At 46.3% G+C, this 22311-nt stretch overlaps 1 protein-coding gene across 1 annotated transcript; it reads right to left on the bottom strand.

The window, feature by feature from the left end:
- Nucleotides 1-20947: 20947 nt before the first annotated feature.
- Nucleotides 20948-21892, bottom strand: LOC134954591 (olfactory receptor 11L1-like). The gene has a single exon (XM_063938673.1). It carries the CDS (start codon nucleotides 21890-21892, stop codon nucleotides 20948-20950), a length of 945 nt encoding a protein of 314 aa, XP_063794743.1.
- Between the last annotated feature and the right edge of the window lie 419 nt (nucleotides 21893-22311).

Here is a 22311-nt window from a genome sequence, read left to right as displayed (position 1 = left end):
GCTGTTTTTTAGCCTGATCGCTGCACTGAGAACAAATGCAACTAGCGATCAACTCGGAATGACCACCATTGTGTCAGCATAAATGTCTTGTTTATGTAACCAATATTTACTGTATCTACACATACTGTAGCAGCCTGTGAGTAAAGCTGAACATCCAGAAAATGTATGCCACCCCTCAGTCTCATTTTCTGCAGAACAAACAAACAAACAAATTTTTGTTTTTTTGCCATTAAAAATAAAGGAAAGAAAGGATTTGAGATTAGCATCCTCATTCAATTTGGAAAGTATAATAAGATTAGCTGAAGGCTGCATAAGCCTGAGGCCATATAAGAACCCAGTTTTTTGTGATTGGTTGTCTATGACTAAGCAGTTGCTAGGTAGTTATGGTTTTCTGTTGGATTTTTCCCATAGGATTATCAAGGTGTTTAGGGGCTGGGTTTAGGATAGTATATAATCCAAGTCATGTGCCTCAGACTTCCTCTTGCCATTTTGGATGGCCCAGGAAGGCTGAGTACTGTTTCATTAACTAATATCTGTATTTTGTTAATCCGTTTATTTAGTACTGTGTGCTGTGCTTAGTTGCCCTTCTCTCCTCTCATATTTCTTCCATTTGTGCTGCTAGCTGCCTTGCTTTTTCCCCCTTTTAGTCATGCCCCGTCCCCGCAGGTCTGCTCCCCCCCCCCGCCGTCTGTTGGAGGCCTCAGGCTGCCAGCGCTCCCGTTCGCGGAGTGCGGCTTCACCCACCCTGGTCCCGGCGTCTGGAGGGTCGCGGCGGCGTCGGGCCGCTGCGGCCCGCACTTCCACGGCTGCTGCTCGTCCGGCCGGTGGGCACGTTGCCCCGGCGGTTTGTGGCTCAGCCAGACCGCGGTCGCGGGCAGCGTCCCCGGCCGTTGGTGCTCCCCTGGCTGCTCTCTCGCCTGATGCAGCGGCATCCGGCGCATCCCCCGTCTCCCTCCCGCTGACGGCTCCGGCCAGCGGCGCTGGTGCCCACGTGGTGGATGGCGCCCGGGGCCGGACTGCGGGGGGGAAGGGAGGCATCAGCAGCAGGGGGACGCGGTTATAATAGGAGAACAGGGTTTTCCCCTGCCCCCACTTCTCCTGTCCGATACTATGGGTTCTGGGCTGCCCCTTGCGGGAGGGCCTGGTTTAGGGGGTCATACAGCGGTGGGTGGCGTTAGTGGGGTGGGTCCCCAGGTTTTAGTGGGCATTTCCGCGCAAGGGGGCATCAGGATGCAGGCCCCGTGTACGGCCCCTGTGCGGGGGTCCCTGGCTGGTGTACTCTTGGTGGGGTCGATCATGTGCGACCCCCTTTCCCCCGCGGGAGTCCTTTGCGCCCTGCGTTGTCCCCTTTCATCAGGCTGCATGCACTACCTGCTGGGCCAGGTGTGACGTTGCGGATGGTGGCGACGCAGTCGTCTGTGGCTGCAGTTCCACCTGCCTGCCCATCCTTCGCCGTTGGCAGCGTCCGGTGGGTTGACCGGGGATCAGCTTTTCCCCAGTGGGCTCCCTGGCCCATTTTCCACGCATTTCCCGCGTCCCCCTTGGTGCCTTATCCGAGTCTCGCAGTTTCCCGCGTCCCGCCATTTCCCCCCTATTTTTCCAGTTCGGCTGCTGGGGTCCAGCCCACTTGGTCAGTCGGCGGCCCTCGGGTGGCGATTCCCCCTTCAGCTTTTGCGGGCTCGTACCTCGGGTCTTCTCTCGCTGCTTCGGCCCTGTACGCACAGTTTTGGCATTCCTCACCCGCCCCCGCTCAGTTTTCTCCCACTTCGTCGGTTTTCCCCTGTCGGCTGGGTATCTTCCCCAGCCCGCGTGGCTGCCTGCCTACACTATCGGCAGCGCGCCTTTGGTCGGGTCGGCCCTTCCTCTTGATGGATCGTCTTCCTCTGCTGGGTGCCCCGCCACCGCTGCCCACTGGCCCCCCGCCATCGTGCGATGCCCCCTCTCCAGCCTGTTCCCCCGGTTGTAGTTGATGCGCAGGTTTCGTCTGCACCTTTTGTCCCTTCTGTTTCTTCCTCTCAGGTGCTGGCAAGTCCGGAGACATCGGTGACTTCTACGCGGAGGAGTCGGAGATCAAGGAGAGCAGCGGCGGCGGCGGCTCTGCCAGTAGACGTTTCGCCACGACCGGTGGTGGCTGACGTGGCTGGAGCGGTTCCGGGTCCTTCAGGTGCTGGTGAGCATGCTGTTATTTCTCACTGTTCCTCTAGCACTTCTTCTACCTCTACTAGTAGTGTCTCTTCGGGTTCTCCTCGGCGCCCGCGTAAGCCTGCCAGGCTCATTGCGCGGCGCGTGGCCAAGGAATCTAGGAAGGCGGCGACGCCTGCGGCAGCGGTTCCCTCTGATCCCCCTAGTTTTACTGAGATGGTGCATTGCGCCAATACGGCCGTTACCCGGGGAGTTCGCAAGAGGATGAGGGAGAAAATCAGGAAGGGGAAGCATGTAGACATTTTCACCCTTACAGACGAGATGCGGCAGGCGTTTGACGTGGCCAAGAAAACGGGGGGCATTGGGAAGAATGCCTTCCGTAATTTCCATCAGTGGTTATGAGGTTTCTTAGTTTTTACGGCTTGTTACACCGAAACGCGACCTGCGGAGTATCCCAACATGGTTAAGTACCTGTTTTTGGTACGTGACATGTACTTGAAATCCAAAGGCTATTCCGTCGCAAACAGGATGGTAACGCCATTCTGCCTTCGGGTTTCAAGGATGTGGAGGTTTGGTTGGAGGTCACTCAGCAGGTTAAGCCCCCTGGAGATGTCCCGGGTAAGAAGCCTCTTGCAACCGACGCTTCAGTCTCCCGCTCCTTAGGGAAGGGCAGGTGTTTCACCTACAATGAAGGTAAATGCACCAGGGGCATTAATTGTTGTTTTCGCCACTCGTGCAAGTCATGCAGGGCCGGTCAACCGTCCAAGGACTGTCCCTCGGCTGCGAGAAGTAAGCCCTCTGCTCCAGCCGAGACCACGGGAGTTGGTAAGTAAGGCTCCCTCCCCGATTCGGGTTCCCGAATTGCGGCGCTGGCTTAGTTTATACCCCGAAAAAGATGGGAACCTGGATTGCACATCCTATTACTAAAGATATCAAGAGGTGCTATCATGCTGAGGCTTTTAATACTATGCTGGGGGAAGAGAGATGCAGATGCACACTCTTAGCACTAAGAACACTGATAATAAAAATAATTTAAATAAACCCTCACAATTAACATGGAGTATAATTGAAGTTCTTAGCACACATTTGCGCTAGAGATGAGCGGGTTCGGTTTCTTTGAATCCGAACCCGCACGAACTTCACTTTTTTTTTCACGGGTCCGAGCGACTCGGATCTTCCCGCCTTGCTCGGTTAACCCGAGCGCGCCCGAACGTCATCATGACGCTGTCGGATTCTCGCGAGACTCGGATTCTATATAAGGAGCCGCGCGTCGCCGCCATTTTCACACGTGCATTGAGATTGATAGGGAGAGGACGTGGCTGGCGTCCTCTCCATTAGAATAGATTAGAAGAGAGAGAGAGAGAGAGAGATTGTGCAGACAGAGTTTACCACAGTGACCAGTGCAGTTGTTGTTAAGTTAACTTTTATTTAATATATCCGTTCTCTGCTATATCCGTTCTCTGCCTGAAAAAAACGATACACAGCAGTCACACAGTGTGACTCAGTCTGTGTGCACTCAGCTCAGCCCAGTGTGCTGCACATCAATGTATAAAAGCTTATAATAATTGTGGGGGAGACTGGGGAGCACTGCAGGTTGTTATAGCAGGAGCCAGGAGTACATAATATTATATTAATTTAAAATTAAACAGTGCACACTTTTGCTGCAGGAGTGCCACTGCCAGTGTGACTAGTGGTGACCAGTGCCTGACCACCAGTATAGTAGTATATTGTTGTATACTATCTCTTTATCAACCAGTCTATATTAGCAGCAGACACAGTACAGTGCGGTAGTTCACGGCTGTGGCTACCTCTGTGTCGGCAGTCGGCACTCGGCAGGCAGTCCGTCCATCCATAATTGTATAATTATATACCACCTAACCGTGGTATTTTTTTTTCTTTCTTTATACCGTCGTCATAGTCATACTAGTTGTTACGAGTATACTACTATCTCTTTATCAACCAGTGTACAGTGCGGTAGTTCACGGCTGTGGCTACCTCTGTGTCGGCAGTCGGCAGGCAGTCCGTCCATCCATAATTGTATTATTATAATATATACCACCTAACCGTGGTTTTTTTTTCATTCTTTATACCGTCATAGTGTCATACTAGTTGTTACGAGTATACTACTATCTCTTTATCAACCAGTGTACAGTGCGGTAGTTCACGGCTGTGGCTACCTCTGTGTCGGCAGTCGGCAGGCAGTCCGTCCATCCATAATTGTATTATAATATATACCACCTAACCGTGGTTTTTTTTTTCATTCTTTATACCGTCATAGTGTCATACTAGTTGTTACGAGTATACTACTATCTCTTTATCAACCAGTGTACAGTGCGGTAGTTCACGGCTGTGGCTACCTCTGTGTCGGCAGTCGGCAGGCAGTCCGTCCATCCATAATTGTATTATAATATATACCACCTAACCGTGGTTTTTTTTCCATTCTTTATACCGTCATAGTCAGTCATACTAGTTGTTACGAGTATACTACTATCTCTTTATCAACCAGTGTACAGTGCGGTAGTTCACGGCTGTGGCTACCTCTGTGTCGGCACTCGGCAGGCAGTCCGTCCATCCATAATTGTATTATAATATATACCACCTAACCGTGGTTTTTTTTTCATTCTTTATACCGTCATAGTGTCATACTAGTTGTTACGAGTATACTACTATCTCTTTATCAACCAGTGTACAGTGCGGTAGTTCACGGCTGTGGCTACCTCTGTGTCGGCAGTCGGCAGGCAGTCCGTCCATCCATAATTGTATTATAATATATACCACCTAACCGTGGTTTTTTTTTCATTCTTTATACCGTCATAGTGTCATACTAGTTGTTACGAGTATACTACTATCTCTTTATCAACCAGTGTACAGTGCGGTAGTTCACGGCTGTGGCTACCTCTGTGTCGGCAGTCGGCAGGCAGTCCGTCCATCCATAATTGTATTATAATATATACCACCTAACCGTGGTTTTTTTTTCATTCTTTATACCGTCATAGTCAGTCATACTAGTTGTTACGAGTATACTACTATCTCTTTATCAACCAGTGTACAGTGCGGTAGTTCACGGCTGTGGCTACCTCTGTGTCGGAACTCGGCAGGCAGTCCGTCCATCCATAATTGTATTACAATATATACCACCTAACCGTGGTTTTTTTTTCATTCTTTATACCGTCATAGTCAGTCATACTAGTTGTTACGAGTATACTACTATCTCTTTATCAACCAGTGTACAGTGCGGTAGTTCACGGCTGTGGCTACCTCTGTGTCGGAACTCGGCAGGCAGTCCGTCCATCCATAATTGTATTATTATAATATATACCACCTAACCGTGGTTTTTTTTTCATTCTTTATACCGTCATAGTGTCATACTAGTTGTTACGAGTATACTACTATCTCTTTATCAACCAGTGTACAGTGCGGTAGTTCACGGCTGTGGCTACCTCTGTGTCGGCACTCGGCAGGCAGTCCGTCCATCCATAATTGTATTACAATATATACCACCTAACCGTGGTTTTTTTATACCACCTAACCGTGGCAGTCCGTCCATAATTGTATACTAGTATCCAATCCATCCATCTCCATTGTTTACCTGAGGTGCCTTTTAGATCTGCCTATAAAATATGGAGAACAAAAAAGTTGAGGTTCCAAAATTAGGGAAAGATCAAGATCCACTTCCACCTCGTGCTGAAGCTGCTGCCACTAGTCATGGCCGAGACGATGAAATGCCAGCAACGTCGTCTGCCAAGGCCGATGCCCAATGTCATAGTACAGAGCATGTCAAATCCAAAACACCAAATATCAGAAAAAAAAGGACTCCAAAACCTAAAATAAAATTGTCGGAGGAGAAGCGTAAACTTGCCAATATGCCATTTACCACACGGAGTGGCAAGGAACGGCTGAGGCCCTGGCCTATGTTCATGGCTAGTGGTTCAGCTTCACATGAGGATGGAAGCACTCAGCCTCTCGCTAGAAAACTGAAAAGACTCAAGCTGGCAAAAGCACCGCAAAGAACTGTGCGTTCTTTGAAATCCCAAATCCACAAGGAGAGTCCAATTGTGTCGTTTGCGATGCCTGACCTTCCCAACACTGGACGTGAAGAGCATGCGCCTTCCACTATTTGCATGCCCCCTGCAAGTGCTGGAAGGAGCACCCGCAGTCCAGTTCCTGATAGTCAGATTGAAGATGTCAGTGTTGAAGTACACCAGGATGAGGAGGATATGGGTGTTGCTGGCGCTGGGGAGGAAATTGACCAGAAGGATTCTGATGGTGAGGTGGTTTGTTTAAGTCAGGCACCCGGGGAGACACCTGTTGTCCGTGGGAGGAATATGGCCGTTGACATGCCAGGTGAAAATACCAAAAAAATCAGCTCTTCGGTGTGGAGGTATTTCACCAGAAATGCGGACAACAGGTGTCAAGCCGTGTGTTCCCTTTGTCAAGCTGTAATAAGTAGGGGTAAGGACGTTAACCACCTCGGAACATCCTCCCTTATACGTCACCTGCAGCGCATTCATAATAAGTCAGTGACAAGTTCAAAAACTTTGGGTGACAGCGGAAGCAGTCCACTGACCAGTAAATCCCTTCCTCTTGTAACCAAGCTCACGCAAACCACCCCACCAACTCCCTCAGTGTCAATTTCCTCCTTCCCCAGGAATGCCAATAGTCCTGCAGGCCATGTCACTGGCAAGTCTGACGAGTCCTCTCCTGCCTGGGATTCCTCCGATGCATCCTTGCGTGTAACGCCTACTGCTGCTGGCGCTGCTGTTGTTGCCGCTGGGAGTCGATGGTCATCCCAGAGGGGAAGTCGTAAGCCCACTTGTACTACTTCCAGTAAGCAATTGACTGTTCAACAGTCCTTTGCGAGGAAGATGAAATATCACAGCAGTCATCCTACTGCAAAGCGGATAACTGAGTCCTTGACAACTATGTTGGTGTTAGACGTGCGTCCGGTATCCGCCGTTAGTTCACAGGGAACTAGACAATTTATTGAGGCAGTGTGCCCCCGTTACCAAATACCATCTAGGTTCCACTTCTCTAGGCAGGCGATACCGAGAATGTACACGGACGTCAGAAAAAGACTCACCAGTGTCCTAAAAAATGCAGTTGTACCCAATGTCCACTTAACCACGGACATGTGGACAAGTGGAGCAGGGCAGGGTCAGGACTATATGACTGTGACAGCCCACTGGGTAGATGTATGGACTCCCGCCGCAAGAACAGCAGCGGCGGCACCAGTAGCAGCATCTCGCAAACGCCAACTCTTTCCTAGGCAGGCTACGCTTTGTATCACCGCTTTCCAGAATACGCACACAGCTGAAAACCTCTTACGGCAACTGAGGAAGATCATCGCGGAATGGCTTACCCCAATTGGACTCTCCTGTGGATTTGTGGCATCGGACAACGCCAGCAATATTGTGTGTGCATTAAATATGGGCAAATTCCAGCACGTCCCATGTTTTGCACATACCTTGAATTTGGTGGTGCAGAATTTTTTAAAAAACGACAGGGGTGTGCAAGAGATGCTGTCGGTGGCCAGAAGAATTGCGGGACACTTTCGGCGTACAGGCACCACGTACAGAAGACTGGAGCACCACCAAAAACTACTGAACCTGCCCTGCCATCATCTGAAGCAAGAAGTGGTAACGAGGTGGAATTCAACCCTCTATATGCTTCAGAGGTTGGAGGAGCAGCAAAAGGCCATTCAAGCCTATACAATTGAGCACGATATAGGAGATGGAATGCACCTGTCTCAAGTGCAGTGGAGAATGATTTCAACGTTGTGCAAGGTTCTGATGCCCTTTGAACTTGCCACACGTGAAGTCAGTTCAGACACTGCCAGCCTGAGTCAGGTCATTCCCCTCATCAGGCTTTTGCAGAAGAAGCTGGAGGCATTGAAGAAGGAGCTAACACGGAGCGATTCCGCTAGGCATGTGGGACTTGTGGATGCAGCCCTTAATTCCCTTAACAAGGATTCACGGGTGGTCAATCTGTTGAAATCAGAGCACTACATTTTGGCCACCGTGCTCGATCCTAGATTTAAAGCCTACCTTGGATCTCTCTTTCCGGCAGACACAGGTCTGCTGGGGTTGAAAGACCTGCTGGTGACAAAATTGTCAAGTCAAGCGGAACGCGACCTGTCAACATCTCCTCCTTCACATTCTCCCGCAACTGGGGGTGCGAGGAAAAGGCTCAGAATTCCGAGCCCACCCGCTGGCGGTGATGCAGGGCAGTCTGGAGCGACTGCTGATGCTGACATCTGGTCCGGACTGAAGGACCTGACAACGATTACGGACATGTCGTCTACTGTCACTGCATATGATTCTCTCAACATTGATAGAATGGTGGAGGATTATATGAGTGACCGCATCCAAGTAGGCACGTCACACAGTCCGTACTTATACTGGCAGGAAAAAGAGGCAATTTGGAGGCCCTTGCACAAACTGGCTTTATTCTACCTAAGTTGCCCTCCCACAAGTGTGTACTCCGAAAGAGTGTTTAGTGCCGCCGCTCACCTTGTCAGCAATCGGCGTACGAGGTTACATCCAGAAAATGTGGAGAAGATGATGTTCATTAAAATGAATTATAATCAATTCCTCCGCGGAGACATTGACCAGCAGCAATTGCCTCCACAAAGTACACAGGGAGCTGAGATGGTGGATTCCAGTGGGGACGAATTGATAATCTGTGAGGAGGGGGATGTACACGGTGATATATCGGAGGGTGAAGATGAGGTGGACATCTTGCCTCTGTAGAGCCAGTTTGTGCAAGGAGAGATTAATTGCTTCTTTTTTGGGGGGGGTCCAAACCAACCCGTCATATCAGTCACAGTCGTGTGGCAGACCCTGTCACTGAAATGATGGGTTGGTTAAAGTGTGCATGTCCTGTTTTGTTTATACAACATAAGGGTGGGTGGGAGGGCCCAAGGATAATTCCATCTTGCACCTCTTTTTTCTTTTCTTTTTCTTTGCATCATGTGCTGATTGGGGAGGGTTTTTTGGAAGGGACATCCTGCGTGACACTGCAGTGCCACTCCTAGATGGGCCCGGTGTTTGTGTCGGCCACTAGGGTCGCTAATCTTACTCACACAGCTACCTCATTGCGCCTCTTTTTTTCTTTGCGTCATGTGCTGTTTGGGGAGGGTTTTTTGGAAGGGACATCCTGCGTGACACTGCAGTGCCACTCCTAGATGTGCCCGGTGTTTGTGTCGGCCACTAGGGTCGCTAATCTTACTCACACAGTCAGCTACCTCATTGCGCCTCTTTTTTTCTTTGCGTCATGTGCTGTTTGGGGAGGGTTTTTTGGAAGGGCCATCCTGCGTGACACTGCAGTGCCACTCCTAGATGGGCCCGGTGTTTGTGTCGGCCACTAGGGTCGCTAATCTTACTCACACAGCTACCTCATTGCGCCTCTTTTTTTCTTTGCGTCATGTGCTGTTTGGGGAGGGTTTTTTGGAAGGGACATCCTGCGTGACACTGCAGTGCCACTCCTAGATGGGCCCGGTGTTTGTGTCGGCCACTAGGGTCGCTTATCTTACTCACACAGCGACCTCGGTGCAAATTTTAGGACTAAAAATAATATTGTGAGGTGTGAGGTATTCAGAATAGACTGAAAATGAGTGTAAATTATGGTTTTTGAGGTTAATAATACTTTGGGATCAAAATGACCCCCAAATTCTATGATTTAAGCTGTTTTTTAGTGTTTTTGGAAAAAAACACCCGAATCCAAAACACACCCGAATCCGACAAAAATAATTCGGTGAGGTTTTGCCAAAACGCGTTCGAACCCAAAACACGGCCGCGGAACCGAACCCAAAACCAAAACACAAAACCCGAAAAATTTCAGGCGCTCATCTCTAATTTGCGCAAATATGCGGGCCCATGTACCGCGGCCAGGTGACTTCATCACATGGGTCCCTAACATCCTTAATACTATCACATTCTATAAATTTATACAGGACTTACCTCTAAATAGGGCCTTATCAATGTGTGATCTGAAATGCAGGAACCCAGCTAATTAAAACACCTGAGGGTGAATGGGAGGAGTGCCAATCCAGAGGAAGGAAGCCTTGCCTTCCAGTGTACAATATATACACAAATATAGTGGAAAAGGGGGGGAACCTGGATTGCACATCCTATTACTAAAGATATCAAGAGGTGCTATCATGCTGAGGCTTCTAATACTAATCAACTTAATCATATACAGTTGTTCAGATCAATATATGTGGCTTGCTGCTATCTCTACTATATATGTGGATTATATTTCAATAAAGCTGTATATTTATTTTTATTATATATCTGGTTTCGGCGCTCCTTGATAAGTTTAGTGTATAATTGTTAGTATTCAATTGGTGGAACAGTACCACCATTAGGAGCTGCAAAAACTGGATATTAAATAATAGTGGTTATCAATTGATAAGTATATGGATTTTTTGGTAGTTTTGTAAGCGCTGTGTTTTTATAAGGATTATTTCTAATACTATGCTGGGGGAAGAGAGATGCAGATGCACACTCTTAGCACTAAGAACACTGATAATAAAAATAATTTAAATAAACCCTCACAATTAACATGGAATATAATTGAAGTTCTTAGTGTGCTAAGAACTTCAATTATACTCCATGTTAATTGTGAGGGTTTATTTAAATTATTTTTATTATCAGTGTTCTTAGTGCTAAAAGTGTGCATCTGCATCTCTCTTCCCCCAGCTTAGTTTATACCCCGACAGGTCAGCCGCGTCATTCATTTTGGAGGGTTTTAGTCACGGTTTTTGGCTGACCATTTCGTATTCAGTGCATGTGGTGGCACGACGGAATTTGAAATCGGCTCGCGAATTCCCGCGTGAGGTTCGGCGGAAGGTGGACGCGGAGATCGGCTTGGGGCGCATGTGTGGGCCCTACGCCATTTCCCCTCTTCCCGCCTTGTGCATCTCGCCTATGGGGGTGGTGCCCAAGAAGGCCCCAGGTAAGTTCTGCATGATACAGCACTTGTCGCATCCTTATGGTGGTTCGGTTAATGACTCCATTCCCGAGTCTGTGTGCAGAGTACGTTATCAGTCTTTTGATGAGGCTCTGCGCTTGGTTCGGGACTGTGGTCTGGGTGCCCTGTTGGTAAAATTGGACGTGGAGTCGGCTTTTCGGCTTCTTCCCCTGCACCCAGATTCCCTGCGGTTTCTGGGTTTCAAATTGGGTGCCGAGTTTTACGTGGCTCGGTGTCTCCCCATGGGCTGTTCAGTCTTCTTCGCCCATTTTGAGAGATTTAGCACTTTTTTGCACTGGTGCATCCAGGCCGCCTCCGGTCACCCCGGGGTTGCTCATTACCTGGACGGTTTTCTCTTTATGGGTCCGGGAGGCAGTTCAGTCTGTGGCGATATTTTGTCGGTTGCCAGGTCTTCGTTCGAAGGGTTGGGGGTTCCCGTTGCGCCAGACAAGTGCGAGGGCCCCACTAGTTGTCTGAGCTATCTGGGAATTGAGATAGACACCGTGGCGGGTTGCTGTCGCCTCCCCGCTAATAAGGTGCGCAAGCTTTTGGGTTTAATTGTCGATTGTTTGGGTAAGCGCAGGGTGCGGCTTAAGCAGGTGCAGTCGTTGCTGGGCTCCTTCAACTTTGCGTGCAGGATTATTCCCATGGGTAGGGTTTTCTGCCGCAAACTTGAATGGGCCACTGCGGGGACGGTCAGGCAGCATCACACAGTATACCTCTCTCGCAAGATCAGGGATGATTTGTGGGTTTGGTCTTTTTTCCTTGTGTCCTTCAACAGGGAGGTTTTGTGGCCTCCCCATCGTTGTTCCAACGGTTGGCTCCAGTTGTTCACGGATGCCTCGGGCAGTCATGGCTTTGGGGCCTTTTTTGCCGGGTCCTGGTGTGCTGCTGCTTGGCCGCCTTCTTGGGTTGCACGGGGTTTTACTAGGAACCTCCTGTTGCTTGAATTGTTTCCAATCATTGTTGCCCTGGAGTTGTGGGCCTGCCAGTTTTCGAATCGGGACATTTTGTTCCGTTGCGACAACTTGGGAGTGGTGCACGCTATCAATAACCAGCGTTCTTCTTCTCACCAGGCTTTGCGGCTGTTGCAACATCTTGTACTTGTCTGCTTGCTGCGCAGTATTAATTTTAGGGCCCGTCATGTTCCCGGAATCGACAATGGGATTGCGAACGCTTTGTCTCGGTTTCAGTTTGATAAGTTCCGGGAGTTGGTTCCGGGGGCGGCGGCGGCGGGTTTACTGTGCCCACCCTCTGTCTGGCAGATTGTCGAGTCGGGTTAGCTGCTCTGGCCAGGTGTGCGTTAGCCTCTTCCACGCTCAGGGCGTATGATGCGGCCTGGCGTGATTGGTCGGCCTTTCAAAGTAGGTATGGTATGGCAGGTGAGTCCCCGGTAGACGTTTTGATGGCTTTTGTTTGGGAGCATTATCAAGGCGGTAGGTCCAAGGTGGCCATGTCTTCTGCCCTTGCGGGCATTTCCTTTCACTCTCGGCTCCACGGGATGACGGACCCCACTGGGTCTTTTGTCCTTTCCAGAGCGCTTAAGGGATGGGCTAGGGTGCGTCCCACGGCTGCGGACTCCCGTAGTCCTGTAACTTTGCAGCTTCTCACGGAGTTGCTGGGTGTGCTGCCTCAGGTCGCGGCCTCTGAGTTCGAGGTGGCCCTTTTTAGATTTGCTTTTGCCTTAGCTTTCTTTGGGGCTTTCAGGGTGAGCGAGTTAGTGGCGAGCAGTAAGTCCTCCCGGGATTCCGGTATGCTTTACGGAAATATGCGCTTGCAGGATGGCCTGTTGCTCTGTAGGATTGTGCGGTCCAAGACAGATCAAACAGGTCGGGGTCGCTGGGTGTCCTTGGAGGACCATGAGGATGCAGGAGTCTGCCCGCTGTGCCTGGCGCAGAAGTATTTCTGGACGAGGCCTCCGGGGGGCGACCAGTTGCTAGTGCACGCACACGCTGGTCCTCTTACTAAGTTCCAGTTTGCTTCAGTGTTTAAGAAATGTGTGGAGGCTTTGGGTTTGCGCAGTGCGGACTTCGGTACCCATTACTTTAGGATTGAGGTGGCTACGCATGCTGCAGCTACGGGCTCATCCCCGGCGGCTATTCCGGAGCTGGGCCATTGGAAGTCTGCCTCCTATAGGTCTTATGTTCATTTTGATAAGATTTAAGTGCGCCTGTTGCGCTAACCCAAAAACTTGTTTACTAGGTCCACGGGAGGTTTTTTGAGTTTTGTCCTTCACTTGGGTTATTTCTGTTTCTTGCATTTGTTTTCCATGTGTTGTATTTCAATTTTTCTGATGTTAGGATGTCCTTCTTTTTCAGCCGTCGTCGATTTTGGGGAACATGTGTGGCTGGTTGGCCACTCTTACATTTTTTGAACGGCAAGGCATCCCATGGCACTTAGGTCGGCTGATGTTTTTGGGGCTAGGGAGTTTCGTTGGTTAGGTGTTCGCGGTATGCTTTGGGGTGATTTGTTGCAGCTCCTTTTTCACCGGGAGCGCGGCTGGGGTCGCCCCAGCTGTATTGTGCTGCACTTGGGCGGCAACGATTTGGGTCGACTTAAGGGCATCAACCTAATTTTGGCTATTAAGGCGGATTTGGTGGCGATTCGTTGTCACTGGCCGGGAGTTTGGATTGTGTGGTCGGAAATAGTTCCGCGTTTTCATTGGAGGGGTGCGGTGCATTTCTCGGCTCTTGCGAAGGCCCGCAAGAAGGTGAATTCGGCGGTGTCGCTGTTTGTTAGGACCATAGGTGGAGTGGCTGTCAGGCATCATTTGCTTGTGCTGCGTAATAGGCAGTTCTACAAGGAGGATGGGGTTCACCTTTCTCCGGCCGGAGTTCAGGTTTTCCTTGAGGATGTCTTTGGACCTTTTCGTTAGGGGTCTTTTAGTTTTTCTTTGTTTCTTGTTTGGATGGCGGTGGCGGTTTGTTAACCTTGGTGGCGGGAAGTCGCTACCAACCAGCAGTCAGATAGGCATAAGTGGTCATTGTGGGGCACCCTCTTTAGAAGGACGGCAGGTGTGTCCTTACCTTGCGGTTGGACATTTAGACGCTCCCCTGCGGGAACAGAACATTTGCCAGAGATAAGAGTGGTGAGGCCAGCACAATGCAGGTTATGAAGGTAGGAGGCGGTGTTGGTGTTTAGTCCCCTCCTTGGTTATTGGCTTTCATCTAAGTGACTGGAGCTGGTGTCTGGTAGTGGCTTTTCCTTTGCCATCGTCCAATCTAAAATGAATTCACAATCTAAAATTAATTCCAATTCCAATTATAGTTTAAAGAGTTGGTCAGCGATCAGTAAATATCGTCTGACCTTTAACTCCAGCTACCGTGTCCGTGTCTTTATTTTGGAGTGTCGTTTTATTTTAGTGATAAGCTAGCTTAAAGAAATGTTTATGTCAATCGCAATAAAACTATGGGCGCCTTAGATTAGCTGAAGGCTGCATAAGCCTGAGGCCATATAAGAGCCCAGTTTTTTGTGATTGGTTGTCTATGACTAAGCAGTTGCTAGGTAGTTATGGTTTTCTGTTGGATTTTTCCCATAGGATTATTGGGCTGTCCATCAAGGTGTTTAGGGGCTGGGTTTAGATTAGTATATAATCCATGGTCATGTGCCTCAGACTTCCTCTTGCCATTTTGGATGCCCTCCCGCCATCCCTGATTTGTTTTCCTTTTTTCTTGTTCTCTTCTGTTGGCTCTTGACAGCCAGATTGGCGGGAAGTCGCTACCAACCAGCAGTCAGATAGGCATAAGTGGTCATTGTGGGGCACCCTCTTTAGAAGGACGGCAGGTGTGTCCTTTCCCTGCGGTTGGACATTTAGACGTTCGCCTGCGGGAACAGAACGTTTGCCAGAGATAAGAGTGGTGAGGCCAGCACAATGCAGGTTATGCAGGTAGGAGGCGGTGTTGGTGTTTAGTCCCCTCCTTGGTTTTTGGCTTTCATCTAAGTGACTGGAGCTGATGTCTGGTAGCGGCTTTTCCTTTGCCATCCTCCAATCTAAAATTAATTCACAATCTAAAATTAATTCCAATTCCAATTATAGTTTTAAGAGTTGGTCAGCGATCAATAAATATCGTCTGACCTTTAACTCCAGCTACCGTGTCCGTGTCTTTGTTTTGGTGTGTCGTTTTATTTTAGTGATAAGCTAGCTTAAAGAAATGTTTATGTCAATCGCAATAAAACTTTGGGCGCCTTAGCAGCACTTGTAATGGATACAACATTTTCAGAAATACAATTGTTTTACTAAGGTCTGCTCTACCTAAAAAAAAAAGAGGGAGGTGATGCCAATCATGGAGCACATCAAGAGAATGCAAGATGAGATGTTTGACATTAAGAAAGTATTGGTCATGTATATTAGGGGTAAATAAATTAGTAAATATTGAATATATTTTGTACCTCAATGCAGACCAACGCCACGTGCTTCAGCACCTAAGGAAAGAGCCAACCATTTTTCTATATTAATTGCAAACTCATAAATTTCACTAAAACAAGCAATTTTATCCAGAAGTGGCAATAAACTCACAGACAGCTTACCTAAGTATAAAAGTAAATCATCAGCAAATGCTGTAAACTTAAACTACAACCATTCTATTTGGATACTTTTACTGTTGCCAGTTTTGAAGTAATCTAATAAGGGGATCAAGGACAAAGTTAAAAAGTAGTGGAAAAAGTGTACCCCTAAACAAAGGTAAAGGGTCACTCCGCAAGTCATTAACAGTCAGTGAGAATGTTGGGGAAGTGTAAATAAAGTTAACAAAATGTGTAAAAGAGGAACCATAGTACCTAATCACCAAAACATTATGTAAATGAGGACATGAAATCTTATAAAAGGACTTTGCAGCATCTAGACTTAAAATAACATATTGTGAGTTACTGTACACTTGCTCGTGGATGCCAAAATCGCTGCTAATGCCATTCTAAAGCAGGATGCACACTATGGGCAGTTCACTATTAGGAACAGTACTTTAACGCTGCTAAAAGGATTGCTGGGGGCTATTTTATTAGCCCTGATGCTGTCACTTATTGGGAATTATGCTTCGGGTGCCTCCCCGATCCCATGTATTTTTGTGTAATCGCATGTCCAATTTCGACCAATCATAACAGCTTCTAATTGGATACTGCAAAAGTAACCATTGGTTATTAAACCCAGCCACGTTGAGTGGCTAAAACTGCATCGAGGCTAATAGGATACCACCTATATATGAAAATTTGCATGTTTGCAAAACATCACGCACATATGATTTTTTTCCCCCTATTAAAACATGGACATTGGGGTGCAATATTTGAACAGTATCTTAATATGCTATAACCAATTGCGCAGTTGCTTACCCAAGAAATTAAATGTAAAAAAAATTGAGTGGTTTGAAAAATACTTTAGTAAAAATTAACGTTGGTAGTACTCTGTAGCATCATGTAAAAGCATATATGTATTTATCTAGTGCACTGACATTTAGAACACAAGGTTTATTACATTTTACTACTCGCCGTGCTTCCATGTATTAGGACTCCCGAGAACATCATTTTGTTTGGTGTGTTTTCTTTGTGAACAATACATAGAAAGTTTCCATGTTCACAAATTCATCTCAATTGTCATAATGAAAAACTTTAAAACCATAATAAAAATATTGCAGTAATGGGCCATTTGTAGTTTCATAAATTCAGGTCCTAACTGTAAGCAATAACATGATATAGACAATACAGTATGGACTTATGTGAATGAGTACCTTACTCATTACATTTAAATAATAGCTATGTATCACTTTGCCTCTCAGATAATCTTTGCCGTTCCCTCACTGCTTCCATCAGAAGCAGTCATAAGTATGCTCTGGATAATCAGTAAACAAACTATGAATAAGGAGAGACACATAACATAGATGGAATATTAATATTTGTGGTTACCAACATTAGTATCAATGGTATAACAGCTACATGTGTATCATCCACTATTAGTATAACATGCAGAAAGCTCAGTTAAAAAAAAACTATTTTTTTCCTCCAGTGACAATTTAATACATTTTCTGATGTACAAATATGATCTGCTTTATTAATTTACTCAAATGTATCTGTAAGTGGACAACTTGAGTCGTGATCAAGTGTGGCTTTACTAGTAAACTGCATAACCTAATGGCTATTGAGGGGGCTTAACGGTCAAAGGGTTGATTTGAGTGAGGTTACTGTAGCTAATTGCAAGGTACACATTTATATCCCTATTACACAGAAATATAACACTGACAATGCGGATGATTGGCATAGACTGAAGGTCACTCTTCACAGTGAACATACTTTAGAACCTGATTCATGTCTGTAAGTAAAGCAAAAAAAGAAAAAAAAACAAGTAACTTTGTATCTGGAACAAACCATGTTGCCATGTAAGCGGAACAAATACATTTTATATTTTTTTTATGTGCAGGGTACAGTAAATACTTGTACGCTGCAATTTAGATTTCAGTTTGAACACACACCACCCATATCTAAAGCTCTCTGCACATGTTACATTTGCCCCACCTGCAGTGCTACATGGTTTTACCCAGCTACTTGCTGTTTTGCTTTTCTTACAATCTTGAATCAGGACCATAGTTACCAGGATAAGGTGAGGTGTGATCCGTAACTCCGGAACCAGCTTCTCACTTCTATGTCAGGCATCCCAAAAAATAGTACTTGCAAATGCACTTTCTTTCATGGGTCATACCTACTTCTTGTAGTCATCAAATCAAAAAGCCTATAAAACTCCCAATAATAAAGAACATAAGAAGGATGTGTGTTAATAATGCAGCCTAGTGATATACAATTATCGAAACATGGCAACTGGCTTAAATTTTTCAATAACTAATGTGTATACAACGGTTGGGGCTGGGTGACCGGCGCTTGGGATCCCAGTGGTCAGCATACCGACCTCGTTATCCTGGTAGCAGAATGCCGGCGGGGGGGGGGGCTGAGCGCAAAAAAACCCTTGCGAGCCCGCTGCACTTGCCACGCAGTGGGCTTGGGGGCTCGCTGTGCTTGCCACAGGTTCTATTCCCACTCATGGACACTCACAAGTGGGAATAGTCCCTGTTAGTTGGCATGCCGACTGTCGGGCATTTGATCGCTCAAGATCTCGGAGTCGGAATGGTGACTTCCAGGATCCCGATCGGCGGTTGCATAATTGCATACCGTTTGCAAAGTGTCACCAAATAGTATGTAAAATATGAATGCAGCATATATAAAATGTACAATTTTTCCAAATAAATCCTCACTGCAACTGCCATCATAAGACCATCGCAGCCAGTGGCATATCTATACACGGGTGGGGAGGGTGGACGAGGCCCACATGTCATACTGTATCTATGCACAAGGGGGCCATGCACCACAACCTGCACCCATTTTTTAATACTTACTCCTCCATAGTCCCACGTTGGCAGCAGCAGTGCTGCACAAATTGGCAAGAAAATGGTTCGGCAGCTATTTAACTGTTCATCAACGCATGCGCTGTAGACTCTGGAAAATGGTTCAGATCTCCTAGTGACCCTAGTGCTCAGAGTCTGAGGGGGCCCAGACTGGGACAGCACATGGGCCCCCTACTCTCTTAATATGCCCCTGATCGCAGCACATGCGCAGTGCAACTTAAGTGTATGTGCAGTTTAAAATAATCACTCCACTGCATACAACATCAACATTGCATCCGTCTCTGAACAGTAAGTTTGCAGTGGGAGTAATAAAGGAGTTTGAAGGAATGAAGACAAGTGACTGGGATTAGTTAGATTATCTGAGAGGATGGATGGATGACTGTTGTAAATCAGTTCACTAACAAGTGCAGCATTTGTTTTACAAACCAGGCAGAGGAATGGGAAAATTACCATGTGGGCAGCTGACGGTCTTGTTTTTTGAGTTTTCAAAGCTGCAGATTCTTTACTATTGAAAAATGAAAGCTGTCAGGTTTTCAGCAGTTTTGGCATTAGTAAATCTAACAGTTTATCCTGTAGATCACCGGAAAATACTTCAATAGGGTGTTTTTTTCTGCAAATTAAATTTTCTCTCTTGTGTGTATTATTGCACATAGGGGGTAATTCAGACCTGATCATAGCAGCAAATTTGTTAGCAGTTGGGCAGAACCATGGTGGTCATTCCGAGTTGTTCGCTCGCAAGCTGCTTTTAGCTGCTTTGCACACGCTAAGCCGCCGCCTACTGGGAGTGAATCTTAGCATAGTAAAATTGCGAACGAAAGATTAGCAGAATTGCGAATAGACACTTCTTTGCAGTTTCTGAGTAGCTCCACACTTACTCGGCAACTGCGATCAGTTCAGTCAGTTTTGTTCCTGGTTTGACGTCACAAACACACCCAGCGTTCGCCCAGACACTCCCGCGTTTTTTCACACACACCCATAAAATGGCCAGTTTCCGCCCAGAAACACCCACTTCCTGTCAATCACATTACGATCACCAGAACGAAGAAAAAAACTCGTAATGCCGTGAGTAAAATACCTAACTGCATAGCAAATTTACTTGGCGCAGTCGCAGTGCGAACATTGCGCATGTGCAATTAGCGGAAAATCGCTGCGATGCGAGGAAAATTACCGAGCTAGCAACTCGGAATGAGGGCCCATGTACACTGCAGCTGCAGAGGGGGGGCAGTTATAACATGTGCAGGGAGAGTTAGATTTGGGTGGAGTGTGTTCAAACTGAAATCTAAATTGCAGTGTAAAACTAAAGCAGCCAGTATTTACTCTGCACAGAAACAAAATAACCCACCCAAATTTAACTCTCTCTGCACATATTATATCTGTCCCTCCTGCAGTGCACATGGGGGGTAATTCCAAGTTGATCGCAGCAGGAATTTTTTTAGCAGTTGGGCAAAACCATGGCCCTCATTCCGAGTTGATCGCTCGCAAGGCGATTTTAGCAGAGTTACACACGCTAAGCCGCCGCCTACTGGGAGTGAATCTTAGCTTCTTAAAATTGCGACCGATGTATTCGCAATATTGCGATTACAAACTACTTAGCAGTTTCAGAGTAGCTTCAGACTTACTCGGCATCTGCGATCAGTTCAGTGCTTGTCGTTCCTGGTTTGACGTCATAAACACACCCAGCGTTCGCCCAGACACTCCTCCGTTTCTCCGGCCACTCCTGCGTTTTTTCCGGAAACGGTAGCGTTTTTAACCACACGCCCCTGAAACGCCGTGTTTCCGCCCAGTAACACCCATTTCCTGTCAATCACATTACGATCGCCGGAGCGAAGAAAAAGCCGTGAGTAAAAATACTATCTTCATTGTTAAATTACTTGGCGCAGTCGCAGTGCGAATATTGCGCATGCGTACTAAGCGGAATTTCACTGCGATGCGATGAAATATACCGAGCGAACGACTCGGAATGAGGGCCCATGTGCACTGCAGGGGGGGCAGATATAACATCTGCAGAGAGAGTTAGATTTGGGTGGGTTATTTTATTTCTGTGCAGGGTTAATACTGGCTGCTTTATTTTTACACTGCAATTTAGATTGCAGATTGAACTCACCACACCCAAATCTATCTCTCTCTGCACATGTTATATCTGCCCCCCTGCAGTGCACATGGTTTTGCCCAACTGCTAAAAAAATTTCCTGCTGCGATCAACTTGGGCGATCAACTTGGAATTACCCCCATGGTTTTGCCCAACTGCTAACAAATTTGCTGCAGCACTCAACTCTGAATTACCCCCATAGTACAGAGAGCTTTAAGTTCCTTGCTAAGCCATTCATTGTGCAATTACATATAAAAAGTACTGTAAGAAATACGTGTTGCAAATTATACTGTAGTTGATTATAGATTGGATCTGGATGAAGTTTTATCCATCTTATCAAGAAAAAAAAATGATGACCTTTGTTATCTCAAAGTGCTTGTCTGTTTGATGCTTTTCCTAAAAGCTTCTGAATTCCTTTTTTGATCTCTCTATTCCTTATGCTATAAATTACAGGGTTTAGCAAAGGGGTGACCATTGTGTATATAAGACATAAAATCTTGTTAGCTTTTTTTGAAAAATATTGTGATGGTAAAACATAGACACTAACAAGTGTCCCATAATATGTAGATACAACAGTCAAGTGGGAGCTGCATGTGGAAAATGTTTTACTTCTACCTGAGGATGAAGTGATCTTAAGTATAGTAAGAATAATAGAAACATAAGATCCTATAACAAACACAAACGGAAAAAGGGTCACTGAAGATGAGAACATAAAAAACTCAACATTTACTATATCTGTGTCTGAGCAAGAAAGTTCTATTACTGGAGCAAAGTCACAGAAAAAATGATCAATGACTTTGGGTCCACAAAAATCCAACTGACAAACCAGTATTAGTGTTATTAGCATGCTAGCAAAACCGCACATCCATGAGCACAGAACCAGCTCCCCACAGAACTGTAAACTCATTACAGAGACATAATGCAGTGGATTGCAAATAGCTACATAACGATCATATGACATGGATGCAAAAATAAAGCACTCTGTTGCCCCTAAAGATCCACACACGTAAAACTGTGCCAGACAGCCAGTGAGATACATAGCAGCTCCATCTCTCCATATCACTTGCAATAATACAGGGATAAAATTGGTAGTGAATATAATTTCTGATAAAGATAAACTGCAGAGCAAAAGATACATTGGAGAGTGAAGATGAGTTTGAGTTGCAACCACAGAAATAACCAGAAAATTGCCTGTTAGTATAGTGATGTATATTATTAGGACAAATGTAAAGAGATATACTCTTGTCTCTTCCAGGTTTTCTAATCCTGTTATCCAAACTTCCATAATCCCGGTGTCATTTTCATCAAGCATATTCTAAGACAGTGATGTGATATAGATCCAAAATATTTATTTATGAATTGATAATAATAACGTTCAATGTCTTGCACAGTATACAGTGTAGTCTGATATAACATACAGGTTTTTCAGCCATCTCCTATTGTATAAACGAAGAACATTCTGATTTGCTTTGCATAAAATATTGTGCTCTGTATTGTTAACCATCTATATTTTTATATAGGAGGGTTATTTTTTGCATGAATTTAAGGTCTCCTTTGACTTCTGAAGACTATTTAGAATAATCTTATATAGATTTATGATAATATTAACTATATACACTGAATTCCCTTCGTAAAATCTCCATGGGACTTTGTAAGCTTATCTTTTAAATTTAGTATCTATAATTATTCCCTGAACATTAAGAACAATGTCTGGTAACAAGTTCATGTAAG

This window comes from Pseudophryne corroboree, chromosome 1 (genome assembly GCF_028390025.1).
Source record: "Pseudophryne corroboree isolate aPseCor3 chromosome 1, aPseCor3.hap2, whole genome shotgun sequence".
NCBI classification, from domain to species: domain Eukaryota; kingdom Metazoa; phylum Chordata; class Amphibia; order Anura; family Myobatrachidae; genus Pseudophryne; species Pseudophryne corroboree.
Note: the sequence above shows the minus strand (reverse complement) of the source record. Positions and strands in the feature narration are given on the sequence as shown.